Source organism: Carlito syrichta, unplaced genomic scaffold (assembly GCF_000164805.1).
Source record: "Carlito syrichta isolate Samal-C Ts95f unplaced genomic scaffold, Tarsius_syrichta-2.0.1 Scaffold316382, whole genome shotgun sequence".
NCBI classification, from domain to species: Eukaryota; Metazoa; Chordata; class Mammalia; order Primates; family Tarsiidae; genus Carlito; species Carlito syrichta.
In genome coordinates, this window is record NW_007260478.1 from 1 (window position 1) to 17,830 (window position 17,830).

General features: G+C 42.2%; 1 protein-coding gene across 1 annotated transcript in view; it reads right to left on the bottom strand.

The window, feature by feature from the left end:
- Positions 1–744: 744 nt before the first annotated feature.
- LOC103276805 (very long-chain acyl-CoA synthetase-like) overlaps positions 745–17,830 on the bottom strand; it is a gene marked incomplete at its 3' end in the record, with an annotated part of 35,436 nt that continues 18,350 nt past the window's right edge. Inside the window, 3 exon segments of the mRNA XM_008074253.2 lie at positions 745–855; positions 4,292–4,486; positions 15,932–16,056. Of these exon segments, the coding sequence (XP_008072444.2) occupies positions 745–855; positions 4,292–4,486; positions 15,932–16,056 (431 nt within the window).

The following is a 17,830-nucleotide window of genomic DNA, read 5'->3' on the forward strand; positions in this document are numbered from 1 at the left end:
CCGGGCACCGCAGCCTCGACTGCTGGGCTCCGGCGATCCTTCCGCCTCAGCCTTCCAAGTAGCCAGAATTACAGGCATGTGCTACACGCCCGGATGATTTTTTGATTTATTGTAGAGATGAGGTCTTGCTGCCCAGGCGGGTCTCGAACCCGCGGGCTCAAGCAATCCACTCAGCCTCTCAAAGGCGTGGGATTACAGGCTGAGCCACCAAGCCCGGCTTTGCTTTTTTTTTTTTAAGTCAGGGTCTCACTCTGTCACCTAGGCTGGAGTGTAGTGGTCACGATCACAACTTGTCGTAACCTTGACCTCTTGGGCTCAGGCAATACTTTTGCCTCACCCTCCGGAGTAGTTGTGACTACGGGTGTCTGCCACCACAGTTGGCTAATTTTTTGTAAAAATGAGGTCTTGCTATGTTGCCTGGGCTGATCTTGAACTCCTGGGCTCAAGCAGTCCTCCCTCCTTAGCTTCTTAAAGTGCTGGGATTACAGGTGTGAGCCACTGTGCCCAGCCTACAACCATGATTATATATTCCTTCCCACAAAACATTTAGCTCATAAATAAGTTGTTAAACTAGTTTTAAAACTGTAATTATGTCACACATAGGAGTAGAGCACATTTTGGAATTTCTGTATGTCTGAATTAAATAAACCTTTTTTTCCTCACATTGATACATTTTATCATGTGGTAATAATATGTTAGCCCTTAAAAGTCATTGGGTCAGGATAAGACAAGACACAGGTTAACTGAACACAGGTCCACTGTACCTTTGGGAACACTGATGCAATATCCATTTTCGTCTCGGACAGGTTCATCTTTTTCCACATCATATTTAATTAGTTCATAAGATATGACTTTCTAGTAAATTAAAATATATCATTTGAGTACAAATTTTTTTACAATTTTTCTTTTTTATTGTGGTAAAACATACATTAAGTACATATGATTTAAGTACACATGTTGATGACATTTTGCATTTGTACACACTCATGTAACTACCACCTAGATCAAGATTTAAAACATTTTTATTTCATCGGAATAAGTTCTCGTGGCAGGGCATGGTGGCTCATGCTAATCCCAGCACTGTGGGAGGCTGAGGTAGAAGGATCACTTGAGGCCAGGAGTTAAGACCAACCTTGGCAACATAGTGAGATCTTATCTCTACAAAAAATAAAAAAATTACAGGGTGATCGCAAGAGTTCAAGACCAGCCTGGGCAACAAAGTGAGACCCTATCTCTTAAAAAAAAAGTTTCCTCCTGCCGTTCGGTGAAGTTAGCTACTGTTCTGAGTTTTATCACTGCTGATTAATCTTAAATCTCCAATACATGAAATAAATGTATGCTTCTGCTTCTTTCACTTATAATATCTGTATTAGTCATCCACCCCCATTGGTGTTTCTCTTGGTGGTTTATTTATTTATTTTTGTTTGTTTTGGTTTTTTTGAGTTATAGTCTCTCACTCTGTTGCCCAGGCTGGAGTGCAGTGGCACGCTCAGGGCCACTGTAGCCTCGACCTCCTGGGCTCAGTTGATCTTTCCGCCTCAACCTTTCAAGTAGCTGGAACTACAGGCATGCGCCACCATGCTCAGCTAATTTTTTGATTTATTGTAGAGATGAGGTCTCGCCAAGTTGCCCAAGCTAGTCTCGAACCCGCGGACTCAGGCAAACCTCTTACCTCGACCTCCCAAAGTGCTGAGATTATAGGCATAAGCCACCGCACCTGGCATATTTTTTATTGTTATGTAATTTTCCCTTGTATAAATATACAATTAATCTTTTCTCCTCTTAAAAGGGTATTTGAACTGTTTTTAGTTTTGGACTATTATAAACAGGGCTGGTATGAACATTCTAATACATGTCTTTTGGTAGATGTATCACAAATGGGTTTTAGAAATCTTGTATAACTTTATATTCATTTAAATGTTAGATGTTTCAGATTTCTAGGGAAATGTTTTCCAATATATTTAAGAATCAAAGGCATAAGGCATAATTATTTCATCCCTATGCCTATAATATTATTAAAGGTCCATAATATTTAGTATATAATATAATGGCATAAGAATTTAAAATTTTAGTAATTCAGTAAGAGCAATAAGTATATTATCTTTTCCATTGTCAAAAAATGCAAATATGAGAGTACTTGCATGTTATTATTAGGCATGATTATTGTGTCCAGTTCTTTTTTCATTTTCTTTCTTATGATAGGGTCTCACCCCTGTTGCCCAGGTTGGAGTGTAGTGGTGCGATCAGAGCTTACTGTAACCTCCAACTCCTGCGATCCTCCAACCTCATCCTCCCAAGTAGCCGGGATTACAGGTGCACACCACCACACTCATCTAATTTTACAATTTTTCTGTAGAGACAAGGTCATGCTATGTTGCCTAGGCTGGTCACCAACTCCTGGCCTCAAGTGATCCTCCTGTCTTGGCCTTCAAAGTGCTGGCATTACAGGTGTGAGCCACCATACCCAGCCTACTGTATCCATTTCTAATTTATATTCAAGTCTATGTGATGAAACAACCAATCATATGCTTTAGTATTAGCAAAGTAACTGAAAAACAAATGGCAAATGTGGCCAACAAATGTAGATCTTACTTATTTGCAAGAGTGTTAAAAATTTCTGGGTGGTAACTAATGCTTTTCTCTGTAACAATTGTAGGAATATCTTCCTATGTTTTTTAAATGTGGTCTTGCTTAAAGTAGAAAAACTGACAATAAAACATGGCAATTATAAATGAGAAAGCAGAAACTAGTATACAGACCACTAGCTGACCCACTCAGCAGGGGCCCAACGGGGAATAGGAAACAGATTCTCAGCCTGCAGCAACGCTGCCCAGGATTTTCCACAATGACAGAAAGGTTCTATGTTTGCACTGCACGATATGGTCCTCACTACCCCTAGGTGGTTCTTCAGCACCGAGGAACTGGATTTAAACTTTTATTTACCTATTTTGAATTTATTTATTTTTCCTGTTCTATTTTATTAGCTGTTGTTGTTTTTGAGTTGGGGTCTCACTCTGTCACTCTGTCACCCAGGTTGGAGAGCAGTGGCTGGATGGATCACAGCTCACTGCAGACTAGACCTCCTGGGCTCAGGCAATCCTTCTGTCTTAGCCTAATTTGAATTTAAATAGACACATGCAGCTGGTGCTTGGACAGCTAGGTCTGGAGGACAGCAGAGTGACCTGTGTAGCTAGGTCTGGCCATCATTGTCACAGAGAATACCCTGAGATCCGGCCAGACTATAAGAAACGGAATGACACTCAACATTCCAGGTGACAATTATTCAAGCAACTAGATAACAGGTATTGGGCTATAGCCTCTAAGGTCCTCTTCATCAGTTATTTAATCCTCTCAACGGTCCCTTTCCCTTATTAATACTGAGTATGGTCTAGGCACTAGGCTCAGTATTTTCTCCTTTTTATTTCTGTTTTATAGATGATGAAATTGAGGCCCAAGGAACATAAGTGACTTGCTTAAGGTATCACAGCTCTTAGGTTGTGGGTCTGTGATTTGCCCTCCTGAACCAGGACTCTTATACACATAGACTGTTGTTCTCCGCCAGTCTGTCAACAGGAACACATTTTTGAGAGTTCCAGTTTGGCTGTTTCATGGCCCTGCAGGATGAACTGCCCAGTGGCATAATGACTGCAGTGACTTCTCAAGCCAAAGCCAACAGGGGTTCAGCATTTGATGACCATTCTTGGAATTTTGCAGAATAGCTGGTTATCTGGAAGACTGACTACTTGAGTACAACATACTATCCAGTGAAAGAAGACTGCTATGTGAATTGGCTTAGAAGTAAGAACTATACTTTTTGGTAGAATTATTAGGTGAACACTCATGTACACCAGATCCTAGTACTGAGATGCCTGGGCCCCACCTCAGAACAACTAATCCAAGCCCAGGGGGTAAGGTCCTGCACTGTGCATAGAAAAAGCTCTCCAGGTAATTGTGATGCACAGTACGATTAAAGAAAAATTCTAAGTTTCACAGTGCACGATAAGCTTATGGAACTTGTAAACTTCAGGTGTTTTATCACACATGTATAAATGGTATTGGAAGACTTCATATAAGTTGCAGGCGGCAAAGGCACAGTAGTTTGCTTTTAATGGAAACAGATGTTTTCAACTGGAGGTGCTAACTCTTTGAGGTCGTTCCATAGGGAATGAGCAAAATATCTCTTGGTGATTCTGCCTGAGCTCTGATAACAACATCGTCATGAGGTAGCTTTTAAGAAATCTCTGTATTCTGAAAGTCAGGTATATATGCTTTCATTTTTCAATGTACTTACTTTTTGTAGGGAGTTTACCCTTCCTATAGCACCAATTTTCCTCGTATAATTAAAAAATCCAATATTGCCTTCAGTGGCGGCATAGAATTCATAAATGTGAATGTCCCCAAATCTCTTGATGAATTCTCTCCACACATCCGCTCGTAGACCATTTCCCAGTGCAAGTCTCACCTTATGATCACGATCATTTGGTTTCTAGAGAGAAGGAGACCAAATAGAAACCTCACTGAAGCCTATACTTATATATTAACAAATGACTTTATTTTTTACATATTGAATTAAATTAATAATTTTTACATATTGAATTACATTAATAATTGCCTTTATTTTATTACATATTTGTGTTGGTTACAAATTCACCTTAGCGTATGCCTTTCCTGCCGCTTACACACATTTCCCCCTCTCCTTCTAGCACAAGCAATGTAGTCTGACAGTTGAAACTGTGATTTAATAACCAAAAGACTTGGATTTTTCTCATTTTGATTTTTTTTTGGAGTCAGAGTCTCACTTGTTGCCCAGGCTGGTGTGCAGTGACACGCTCACCACTACCACAGCCTTGACCAGCTGTGCTCAGGCGATCCTTCTGCCTCAGCCTTCCAAGTAGCCAGAACTACAGGTAATTTTTTGCCTTATTGTAGAGACCTTATCTCCAAGCAGAGACAAGGTCTTGCCAAGTTTGCCAGGTTGGTCTCAGGCAATACTCTGGCCTCCGCCTCCCAAAGTGTTGAGATTATATGCGTAAACCACTGCACTTGGTTCATTTTGATTTTTAAGGGGCAAGATGAGACAATCTATAGAACGAGGTGACACCAACATTTAATCCATATCCAATTGAATGTTAGGATCATGTGTTAATAGTTTTCCTAATGGGGCTGGTGAATTTCCAGAAAGAAGGAAAGGTCAGGGACAGACACAATCTACTACTTGTAGGACCCTGAGTAGCAACGATTTTTACTTGATAGTGAAGAAGAAAACTGAAAACACAGTCTAATGAAAGGGGGAGTGGGTATTCCAGGAGGCGTTAAAGGGCAATAATGTTAGGGCCTGGGGCAGCTGGAGAGAAGAATCTTGATCTTGCCCTATTTAACAGGTAAAGCCCAGGCTACAAGACCATTTAGGGCTGAACCAAAAAAACAAAACTCTCCCAAAGGGATGGGGAAGGGACTAGGAGGAAGAAGCTGGCTCCCAGTTGCCTCAGGTGGCCTGGGAGGAATATGCTTTGCTATAAATAAAAATCACAAAGGAAAGGCACACCCATACTCATTTATGAGGCCCAAGCAAATATACCCACACCAAGGGAGGTTTTAATAATATTTTCTATTAATAAGGCAAATTATACCCTCCAGGAAATCACTGCGTGGTGGGAGAGACAGGTAAATAAATAGGTATAATTTCACCTTGCACATTTTGTTACTCTAAGTCCTTGATTTTAATAGAATTACAGAATGAAGTGGGGCAAAAGTGCTAGGTCATGAGGACTCTCTATTCATATCAAATCTTAATTTCTTTGTTCAAAGAGCAGTTGTTTAAGTTAGCATTTTCCACCTTGTTTCCTAACTCTGTGAATGGATTTTGAAATTAGAGTTGTCTGTAAAAAGAACTGTTCTCTACAAGGGGAGGACTTCGATGTGGCAGTTAAAAACCACACCAAAACAAACTCTGAATTTGTTTCCAGGCTAGCAGAGCTAAGAAGCAGGGAAGAGGTAAATATATATTTACATTTTAAATTGCTTGTTGGCCAAAACTTAGGTGGTGAAGCTCTTTCAGGAGTCCTAACCAGAGAGGTAGACAGATACTGATCACGGGTAAAAATGGAACCTTCGAGCAGTCTTTCTGCGGAGGAAATGTATACAGAGAGCCCAGGGGCCCCATGTAGTGGCTCTTAGCCAGGTGTTTGGGAGTCACCTGAGAAGCTTTCTGAACCGGCATGATCGCTGACGTTATGGCTGAGTAGGAATCTTTTCCTTAAGCGGCTTCCTTGGTCCACAGGTTACTGAGCCTATCCCCCGTTATAATCACCACGCACCTATGAGTAAGGAGACCGCAGAGCTGGTTTCTCCTGACGCTGCCTGCTGCCCTGGTTACCTTTCATCACCTTTCAGTCTCAAGGGGCCCGTCTGGATAATGAGTTGCAGGGTCGTCCTACCCACAAGATGCCACTCTCCTTAGCAAGGACGGTGGGTTTTCAGAGAGCACCCCCCTCCCACTGCTGCCCCTCGCTGCCACTCCAAGAATAAAATATCACAAGTATTTGAAGAATTCTTATTTTGCTTAAAAATAATCACCTGAACTGGATGCTGACCTGCCCCAAGGCCTGCACGAGAAGCTCCAAATAAGCATTCCCATGTGTAAACCTAAGACATTACTTATCCCACATGCAGCCAACAATCAGCCCTTCTCCCACCTGTTTATTTTAGTTCCTTATCTATCGGGCGGTGGATATCTAGCTCCCTCATCAGATGGTAAACTCCTTTGAGACCCAGTATACATGGATCTATGTCATCCCCAGTGCCTGGATCTGAGCTTTGCATTTAGCATAATTCTGGCAGAAAACTAAATATCCTCCACCAGGAAATGAGTGTCCAGGACATCAGCACAAGGCCAGGGCTCAGGGTACAGGAGGCCACAGGCATCCTGGGTATGTGGGAAGCTAGTCAGTCTCACAGGTGCAGCTGTCACCTGTGGTGGCAGGTAGCCGGGCTGGTTGTAATCACAATACCACAGGCTCAGTTTTCATGATACAACTGAAGGATCTTATTACACCAGCAGCAGGGATTAAGGCCCTAGGCTGGACATGATTTTGGTCACAAATGAGAGGTCTTGGAGTCTTCTAACATGTCTGGTTCTCACCTAAACCTTTGCTCACCAGTGGCTGAAAGCAGATAATGACTCGAATTTTCCTTTCCCATAAGGGCAACTGTTTCTTCATCACCTAAACCACTCCTTAGAGGAACCGGTTTTTAGGTCAAGGGTCACTTGCTCATTTCGTTAAGAAGGATAAAGCCTTCCACTCTACTTTAGAGCTGAGGTGTAACGTGCAAACCCCCGTGGGACTTAAATTCACACTGGGATCGAATGACTGATGAAGAGCAAGAGGTCAGAGGAATGCAGGGTGCCAAGGAATTAGAATGAGCAGAGAGCTTCCACTGAAGGCTTTCTATGGGCTCGGCATCTGTATCATCTTACTTCAGTTTCTAAAGAACCCTACCAAAATGCAGCAGCTAATAAAGTACTGGCCTCATATTACAACCGAGGAAACAGAACCTGGAGAAACTTAAAATAATTTTCCCAAGACCACCAAGGTAGCAAAATAGTTGTTCTGAGATTCAAAACCAAATCAGTGTTCTGAGATTCAAATACAAATCAATCGATGTGACTTCAGAGACTTATTTTCCTTAATTTAAAAAAAAAAAAAAAGCCCGCCTCGTCCTTACTCAGGCACACCAATAAATCTCACTCCCTGACCTTCCAAAAGAAAAAAAGCAATAAAGAGATGGACACAAACATAGTTGAGATATGAATCTAATAGTCCTGAAAGGTTCCTAAGTGAAAATTTCTGTGTTCATTCCACTTATCTGCCCCCATCTTTTGCCCCCAATTTAGCACCCAAAGGTGGGCACTTTTAACTCTGGCAGCTGTTTCTAAAGTAAATGCTACTACTACTAGTTCTTGATTAATCAATTCTAGATTTCCTATTGCGCCAGATGAGGATTAAGTGCTCTCCCATTCTTGCTTCCATTTTTCCAGTATCACACTTTCGGTTAAGTCGATATTCAGTGCTCACATGATTTTGCCCATAATACCACTGATAAGCCAAGTACTATACTATGAACAAATTCTTGAGCACAAAACTTTGTTTTCCTTGGAATTAATTACCCTTCTGCTAATGTGCTTCATTCCTTAGTGTCTAATTGTAAGTCTTTCCTAACCCACTAGCAGCGTCTAAATAAAACTTTCCTCTAGATGAAAGCAATCTGATGGTATAATTTTTTTTCCCATAATGATTCCATTGACCCTTCTGCTCCCATCTGGACTAGCTGTCCTTTAGGTTTGGGGAGTCCCTTTGTCTCTCTTTCCTGGATCCTTTGTCCTCCTCCCCTTTTCTCACTCCTTTTTGGATGGAACATTTTTCTCCAGTAACTTCTTGAAGGGGAGTATGTACCAGGTAAGTCTTTTTGAAGCTTTGGTAGTCAAAAAATATTCTTACTGTACACCTGATTGATAATATGGCTGGATATAGAGAATAATTTTTATTTAGAATTTTGAAAGCACTACTCCTTGGTTTTACAGCTTGCAGTGTTGCTGTAGACAAGTCAAATGTCATTCTTATAGAATGCTCTCTCACTTTTTTTTGGGTAGTCTTAAATTTCATCATGATGTAATTTTTTTTCCTTCATTAATCTTTTTTTTTTTTTGAGTTGGAGTCTCACTCCGTCACCCAGGTTGGAATGCAATGGCATGCTCACGGCCACTCCAGCATTAACCAGCTGGGCTCTGACGATCCTTCTGCCTCAACTTTCCAAGTAACTGGAACTATAGGTGTGGGCTAACACACCTGACAAATTTTTTGTTGTTATTGTTACAGAGACACCCGGCTAATTTTCTTTTTTAAAATATGTTGTAGAGACAAGGTCTCGCCAAATTGCCCAGGTTGGTCTCGAACCCATGGGCTCAGGTCATCCACTCACTTTGGCCTCCGGAAATGCTGAGATTATAGGCTGAGGCACCGAGCCCAGCTCCTTCACTAATCTTATTGGGTACTCAGTTGGCCCTTTCAACCTATTCTTCAGTCCTGAGATGTTTTCCTGTATTATTTCTTTGCTGATTTCCTTCTGTTAATTTTCTCTCTTCTCTTTTCCTGATTTTCTATTAAATATGTTAGGCCCCTTTGACTGACCTCTAATTTTCTTAGCTAGTCTCCCCTCATGTCCATCAATTTATCTTTTTGTTCAGCTCTCTGTAAGATTTCTCTATTTTATCTTTCAAACTTTCTATCAATTAAACATTTTTAAAAATCACTTTTATGGATAGGAGTGGTGGCTCACAACTTTGGAAGGCTAAGGTGGGAAGATCTCTTGAGGCCAAGAGTTCAGGATCAGCCTAGGCAACATAGCAAGACCTCATTGCTATTACAGAAAAGTCATTTTTATTTTCAGATCTTATTCTTTTTTTTCTTGCTTTTATATTTTTTTGGGGGGGAGTAGTACACTATTATTGTTTTACAGATAGAATATCTTCTCTAATCTCTCTGAGATATTTATAGGCTTTTGAAAGTATTCTCAGGGTACCTGCATAATCAACGTTTGTATACCTAACCCTGAATTGTACCCCACATCTTTATAATAATAAAAAAAAATTTGAAAAGAAAAAAAAGAAAGTATTCTCCTATTCTTTGAGTTGAAGCTTCTTCTTTTCTTTTGATGATCTTTCCTTTTGGAAGTTTTCCTCAGTTGTCTGGTTATCCTTGATGTCTGTTCATATTTAAGAGTAAAGGGCTGCACTTGGTAGCTCTGCCTGTAATCCCAGCACTTTGGCAGGCCAGGGCGAGTGGATTGCGTAGGACCGCAGGTTCGAGACCAGCCTGGACAACTTGGCAAGACCTCATCTCTACAATAAATAAATAAATAAATAATTGGCTGGGTGTGGTAGTGTGTGCATGTAGTTCTGGCTTCATGGAAGGCTGAGGCAGAAGGATCGCTGGAGCCCAGCAGGTCGACACTGGGGTGGCTGTGAGTGTGCCACTGCACTCCAGCCTGGGTGACAGAGTGACACTCCAACTCAAAAAAAAAAAAAAAAAAGAGTAAGGCAACAAAAAGATGTTTGAGCAGCTGTGTCAGGGCAGGAGCTATTGCCAGGTGGGATGCACTGTTAGGTGATGAGGCAGTGAGCCAATACACAATTTTTTTTCCCCTGGAAAGATTAGGTCTTTCAGAGAATGAGTCTCCTCCAGTCTCCTGCCTATAAGCATAACTGGCTGCTGGAGTTCTGGAAACTGTGCAGGGGAAAGGAGCAGGAGGTCTCCCTAGTTGGTATGTTCAGGTGACCCAAAATCAAAAAATTAGCTGGGTGCAGTGGATCATGCCTGTAATCCCAGCACTTTGTGCAGTGGAGGTGAGAGGATTGCCTGAATCTAGGGGTTCGAGACCAGCCTGGGTAACTCAGCAAACCTCATCTCTACAATAAATGAAAAAATTAGCTGGGCCTGATGGCACATGCCTGTAGTTCCAGCTGTTTGGAAGGCTGTAATGGAAGGATCACCTGAGCCCAGCAGGTTGAGGCTGCAGTGGCTGTAAGCATGCCACTGCTCTCCAGCCTGGGCAAAGAGTGAGACTCTGACTCAAAAAAATAAAAAGAAAAAGGCAAAAGAAGGCAAAAAAAAAAAAAAAAATCAAAAAATTAGCTGAACATGGTGGCCCATACCTGTAGTATGGGCTACTCAGGAGGCTGAGGTGGAAGGACTGCCTGAGCCCAGGAGTTTGAGGCTGTGGTGAACCATGATTGTGCCTCTGCATTCCAGGCTGGGCGGCAGAATGAGACACTGACTCAAAACCAAAACCAAAACTTATCTTCCCTGGCAAACCTTCCTGATTCTGCTCTCTGGCCCTCTTTTACCCAGCCTGCCAGCCTTGGGTTCCAGTCAAATTGTTCACTCTCTGCTCTGTGCTGCTACATAACTATCCATTCTCTTTTCTATCAGAATGAAGGTGAGGCAGAGACAGAAATTTTAGGCTGGGAAGAACCCCAGAGGTTATCTAACTTCAGGGGGGAAAGCAGACAACACTAGGGAGTAAACTGATTTGGCTCTTTCAGGGTTCTATCTTACTTCCCCTTCCAAATTTCATGACTTTAACATGTGGTGCCTGGAACATTTTTCTGGTTCCCTTTCTCTCCTCCTCCTCCCTCTCCTCCTTCCACTCTGGTCACACTCCCAGCAAGCCGCAGAAAGCCTAATTTAGACCTCGTGCTGTGGCTTTAGTTCATAACTGAAGGAAAGAAAACCTCAGATTACGCAATATCTTGTTCTAATAAATAATTTTTTCTCAATGACATGTTTTTTAGGCAACTACACAGAAAAAATGGAAGTTGACAATTGCATACTGCAAGAAATTAATCAGAATGGTCTTTCATCATAAACAGGTGCTCTGAAAGCAAAACCCAAAAATAAAAAGGAAGGACAGCACAATAGATAAAGGATACTCACCACAGTATCGTGAAAGTCACTTTCAGTCGATAGCTTTCCTACCCAAACCCCCACTCAACCTCAGATGAGAGCGACTGACTAATTTAAATATCTTCCCTTGTGTATGTGGGAATAATTTTCATTGGTTCATTCAATAAATATGTATGGGGCTCCAACAATGAGCTATACACTGTTAGGCATGAAAATTAATAGTGATAATAGTGGCTACATTGATTGAGTCACTATTGTGCCAGGATAGGGTTCAGGCCTACTGACTCCAGAGTCCTGAGTCTGAACCACTGACCTAAGGGGTGGATGAGAGCATCCTCCACAGCCCTCTGCTCTACCAGGGGAGCTACTGCATTTGGTTAGGAAGAGCGAGGAGAAGTACAGTGCCCTCCACCTCCCAATACTGGCCCCAGAATCTCCTGCTGAGCTGTGCCATGTCTGTGGATGGGTGTCATTTTTTTGGTTTCTTTGTCTTTTGTGTTTTTAGATGGAAAAATATAGTTTATTTAGAAAGTAATCGCTTCGGCAGCACATATACTGAAATTGGAATGATACAGAGTAGATTAGCATGGCCCCTGCACAAGGATTACTTGCAAATTCATGAAGTGTTCCATATTTAAAAAATAAAAATAAAAAAGAAAGTTAATAATAGAGAGAGAAGAGAGAGAGAGAAGAGATTGACAGAGAGAGAGAGAGAGAGAGATTTACCTTCCCAAAGTAGGGGAGGGGGCCAAAGCTTGATGGGTGTCATTTGATATGACTATTCAGCTAGGGTAGAAGTTACCTTCTTGAAATCTAGTGCTTGGGGATTGTTGGTATTAGTTCCTCCATGGACAGCCTATTCTTCCAGGCAGCTCTAAGGGTGAGAAAGTTCCTAATTACATTGATCTAGATCCTCCCTTCATTTGTTCCAGTTTTTATCCACCTTTGTTTGAAGTCTTTTTTTTTTTTTTTAGACAGAGTGATGATCATTTGCCTAGGCTGGAGTGTGGTGGCACAATCTTAGGTCACCGCAGTCTTGAACTCAGGGGCTCAGGCAATTCTCCCTCCTCAGCCTCCCAGATAGACGGGGCTACAGGCACACCGTGACAGGCTATTTTTTTATTTTTTTTTTTTGTAGACATGGGGTCTTGTGATGTTGTCCAGGCTGGTCTCAAACTCCTGGGGAATATCCTCAAGTGAACCTTGGCCTCCCAAAGTGCTGGGATTATAGGCACGAGCCACCATGCATGGCATGAAGTCTTTTTGATATAATCTTTCTTTAAGCATCCTATAAGCTACTACAGGCTGTAGTACAGTGACATGCTCACAGCCACCACAGCCTTGACCTGCGGGGCTCAGGCGATCCCTCCACCTCAGCCTTCCAAGTAGCTGGAACTACAGGTGTGCGCCATCACATCGACTTTTTTTTTTAATTGTACAGATGAGTTCTCACCAAGTTGCCCAGGCTGGTCTTGAACCCCTGAGCTCAGGCAATCCTCTCGCCTTGGCCTGTAAAAGTGCTGGGATTATAGGCTTCAGTAGCCACACCCCAACTAGTTAAAAATTTTTAAAAAGTCAACCGGATGTGGTGGCTCATGCCTGTAATCCCAGCACTTTGGGAGGTAGAAGTGAGAGGACTGCCTGAGTCCAGAGATTCGAGACCAGCCTAGGCAACTTGATGAGATCTCTTCTCTAAAATAAATTTTAAAATTAGCTGGGCACGGTAGCATGGGCTTGTAGTTCCAGCTACTTGGAAGGCTGAGGTGGAAGGATCACCTGAGCCCAGTAGGTTGAGGCTGCGGTGGCCATAAGCATGCCACTGTACTCTAGCCTGGGTGACTGAGTAAGAGACTCCAACTCAAAAAAAAAAAAAAAAAAAAAGATTAGGGGTCACCCATGATTCTACACCAAATCCTAAAACACTTCGAAGGTATAAAACCCCAGTCAAATTATCTTTGCTTTCCAGCATTCGAGACAACATTAAGAGAAAAAGTGGAAGAGAGAGTATGCAGGTGTGCGTGTGTGTGTGTGTGTGTGCGCGCGTGTGTATGTGTGTGTGTGTGTAGAGAGAGCCTGAAGACAGCAATACACAAACATGTTTATTTTCCTACAGTTCTAAGGAGGCTCCTGTTAAAACTAATAGAAACAACAAACACTCCCCCAGGAGACTTCTAACTGACAAAAGGGTGCCTTTAAGGTAGGGAAGAAAAGCTAAACAGAATGTCCCCATATGGATTTCTGGATTTTAATAGGCATGTGCTCTTGAGGACCAGGTGGAATACTAACATGAAAAAAAATTCAGTAATTACATTAACAGAAACTTTGTGGAAAGGTTCTAACTCAGCTCACAGCTAATTATGACCCTTACAAATATTTTTGACTCTGCCAATAAATCAGAACAATGTGTACTAAGCCCACACATTTTGGAGGAAACATATTAGCTCCCCTAACTCAATTATTCAATATTTAGGGGTAAGAATTTAGATATTCATTCAGCAAAATCTGTAGATGTCTATGATGTGCCAGTTACAGGTGTTGGTGCTGCAGATCTGGCAGGGGACAGAGTCCTGGCACGAGGAGCTTTTATTTAATGGAGGGACAGACAATAATCACATAAACCAGTCCTACGCCAGGAGTCACAAGTGGCATGAAAAGCAGTGACAAGGTGGACAGGAAGGGGCAGGGGATCTGTTTGATTATTAGTAGGCGGAACCTCTGCAATAAGGTGATATTAGGGCAGAGACTGAGTGAAGTGGGGGGGGAGAGAACTGGGGGAAGAGCACTGATACTTCTTTTGACCTCATACAGCAGCTGATGTGTATGTTGAACACAACAGGCTCATCAGTAATAATTTATCAGCTTAGTGATCTGTTGAGTTTGCTTTAAGTTGATTGGATAGATGAAAGGAATTAGAATCCTGTGAGTTTCCTGCATTTTCTAGTCCAGAGGTGGCTGGTTCTCAAGCAGGGTAGAATCTGCCCATCAAGGAACATTTGGCAATGTCTGGCTACAATTTGATTATCATGACCTGGAGAAAGGGGAGGTTACTACTAGCATCTTGTAGGGGTAAAGATAAGGTAAAGGCCAAAGGCTGCTGAACATTCTACAAGGCACAGAATAAATCCATACGGCAAAGAAATAATGGGCCAAAAGATCAGCCGTGCCGCTGTTGAGAAATCTCTATCTGGTACCAAAGCCAGCCCCTAGATCTCTGATGACAGCTGAGGGTCTGGGCAGGAGATCTCTTGACAACAACCCCATGAAGATTCCAGGGTAGCTGTAAACAGGGTAGGTCAGGTCCTTGGCATGACCTGGAGGCATCTGTTCCCGGCTTGGTGATACATTTGGCTGGCTGGTTTCAAAGTCACATGGGGATTTATTTACTAAACAACATTAAACAAAAGTTCCCTGCATTTCTTTGGTACAAGAGAGGTAAAGGAGATAAGATATGATCCCTAGCCGGGCTTGGTGCTCAGCCTGTAATCCCGCGCTTTGGGAGGCTGAGGTGAGTGGATTGCTTGAGCCAGAGGGTTCGAGACATGCCTGGGCAACTTGGCGAGACCTCATCTCTATAATAAATCAAAAAATTAGCTGGGTGTGGTAGCACACGCCTGTAGTTCCAGTTACTTGGAAGGCTGAGGCAGAAGGATCACCGGAGCCCAGCAGGTCGAGGCTGTGGTGGCCCAGAGTGGCCACCGCACTCCAGTCTGGGTGACAGAGTGAGACTCCAACTCAAAAAAAACAAACAAAACATATGATCCCTGCCATCAAAGATGTTACAGCCTAGGGATGATGGGTGGCATGAAGACAGGCTCCTGCAATGTGGCAAGGAATACAGAGGGTAGAGATAAAATGATGTCAGGGAAGACAGGCATGGTGGCTCATAGCCTGTAATCCCATTACTTTGGGCGGCAGAGGCGAGAAGTCTGTCTGAGCTCAGGGGTTCGAGACCAGCCTGAGCAACTCAGTGAGACGTCGTCTCCACAACAGCTCAAAAAATTAGTCAGGCATGGTGGTGTGATCGAGCCACTGTACTCCAGCCTGGGTGACAGAGTGAGACTTCAACCCCCCCCCCACAAATGATGCCAGGTAGAGGAGTAATGGCTTTTTGTTGGAGTGACTCAAATAGATTTAACACATGACTCAAATAGATTTAAATCATTTGAACTGGGCTTGGACAATGGCTTCTAGTAAAGCAGAGAGGGAAGTGGAAGATATATATACTAGGTGAAGGGTTAAAATGTAAACAGGTGAAAAGGCAGGAAATAATAATCATGATAATATTTACTGCCACCCAATAAGCTCTGTCTATTTGGCAGGTGCAATGCCAAGCACTTTTATCATGATAAACAATTGTAGCCTAAATTCAAAACTGATATATATGAATCAGCTAGTTTAACACGATCCAAAGTGACTTGAATTTTCATTGTATCCACTTCAAAAAGATATTAAAACATGGGAAGTGTTACCTGGGGTAAGTTACATAAATACCGAAGCAGTTCACCGATATACTGAATGACAGTAACGTTGTATTTTCTGCAGTCATCCCAGAACTGGCTGGCTGAAAATTTAGTCCTCAAGGCAAGAGTAGCACCTACATGGAAAGCACAGAAATGGTCAATAAAGACATGATACAAAAAACTTCCTCCAATTCCATTTAATTTGTCATCTTTGAAAGACAGAAATTTAAAAATAAATATTCACAAACAAGTATTGAGTACCTATTATATTCAATGTAAAAACAGAGGAAAACATGGTTTTGTTATTTAGTGGCTTCCAATCTAGGGAGGAGAAGACACATACATAAGTCATTCTAACAAAAGCTTGTAATAAGAGGTTCAAGTGAAGCCCGAAGGGAATAAGAGAGAGAAAGAGAAAAAGAGAAAAAGAGGAAGAGAGAGAAAGCGAGGGAGGGAGGAGGAGCGGAGAGACAGAGACAGAAGATTAATTCTGCTTGCAGGCAAGGGCTGAGAAAGTCAGATTTTGGAAAATGGAGGATTGGTCTTGAGAAATGACTATGGAGATGAGAGAATTTTAGGCAGAGTAAAACTTTGAAGAGAAGGGCAGGACAGTTCAGAGGTGTTGGAGACGGGACAAGATTCAGTTGGCCTGTCACTGGGGTGGTGAGGGGTGGGTGGGATAAACCTGGAGAAACAGCCAGAGGTACAATCATGGAGAACTGGGAAGTGTCAGGTAGAGAAGTCAGACTTAATTTTGGAGGTAATGGAGAGCCAAGGTCTTGAGCAAGCAGGAGATAACATTCTTCTATGTTGGTTGAGCTAAACAGAAGAATGGTATCCAGAAATGTCCACACACTAATCCCCAGCACTTGTGAATATGCTACCTTATATGGCAAAAGAGACTTTGTAGATGGGATTAAGTTAGATCTTGAAATGGGAAGATTATCCCGGGCTCTCTGGGTATGTCCAACGTACTCACAAAGGTCTCTTTTTTTTGGTATTATTTTAAGGATGTGGGGTACAATTCAGGATTAGGTATTGTACAACGACAAGTGGTCATTATACAGGTAAGTTTTGGGCCTCTCTTTTGTCCCCAGTTCACCTGGTTTGAGATCAGGTACCCTTAATGATGATGTGTGACTCCCCTCCCTTGGCAGTTTCCCACTACTGCCAATTCCTTTCTTATAGTATTATAATTAATTGTTCAGGGTACGCTTACGAGTGAGAACATGTGGTACTCAGTTTTTGTTTCTGTGACAGATCACTGAGTCTGACAGACTCTAAATCCATCCAAGTTGCAGTGAAGTCACAAAGGTCTTTTTAAGAGGGAGGCAAGGTCAAAGGCAGAAGGGGATGGGATCATGGAAACAAAGATTGAAGTGATGTGCTCTAAACATGGAAGGGACCACGAGCTAAGAAATTTAGGCAGCTTCTAGGAGCTGGAAAAGGCAAGAAAATACATTCCCCCCGTAGTCTCCAGAAGATCTGCAGCCCTGCCAACATATTGATTTTAGGATTTCTAAAAGATAGAATAGTAAGATAATACATCTGTTGTTTTAAGCAACTAAGGTTGTGGTAATTTGTTATAGCAGCAATAAAACTAATAACATGACTCTTCTGTTCCTGAGCATTTCAAATAAGGGATACTCAACCTGTATATGATTGCCCAAGCCTCTGCTTCTGTCCCTGAACTATAAAATGGGTAAAAATATTTATCTTTTCAATCTAATTATAGGCATGAAGTGTTGTAAAAATGAAATTTAAAAATCTCATAAATGAGGCTGGGTGCAGTGGCTCACTCCTACAATCCCTGCACTTTGGGAGGTCTAGCTGATTGGATTGTCTGAACCCACGGGTTCGAGACCAGCGTGGGCAACTTGGTGAGACCTCATCTCTACAATAAATCAA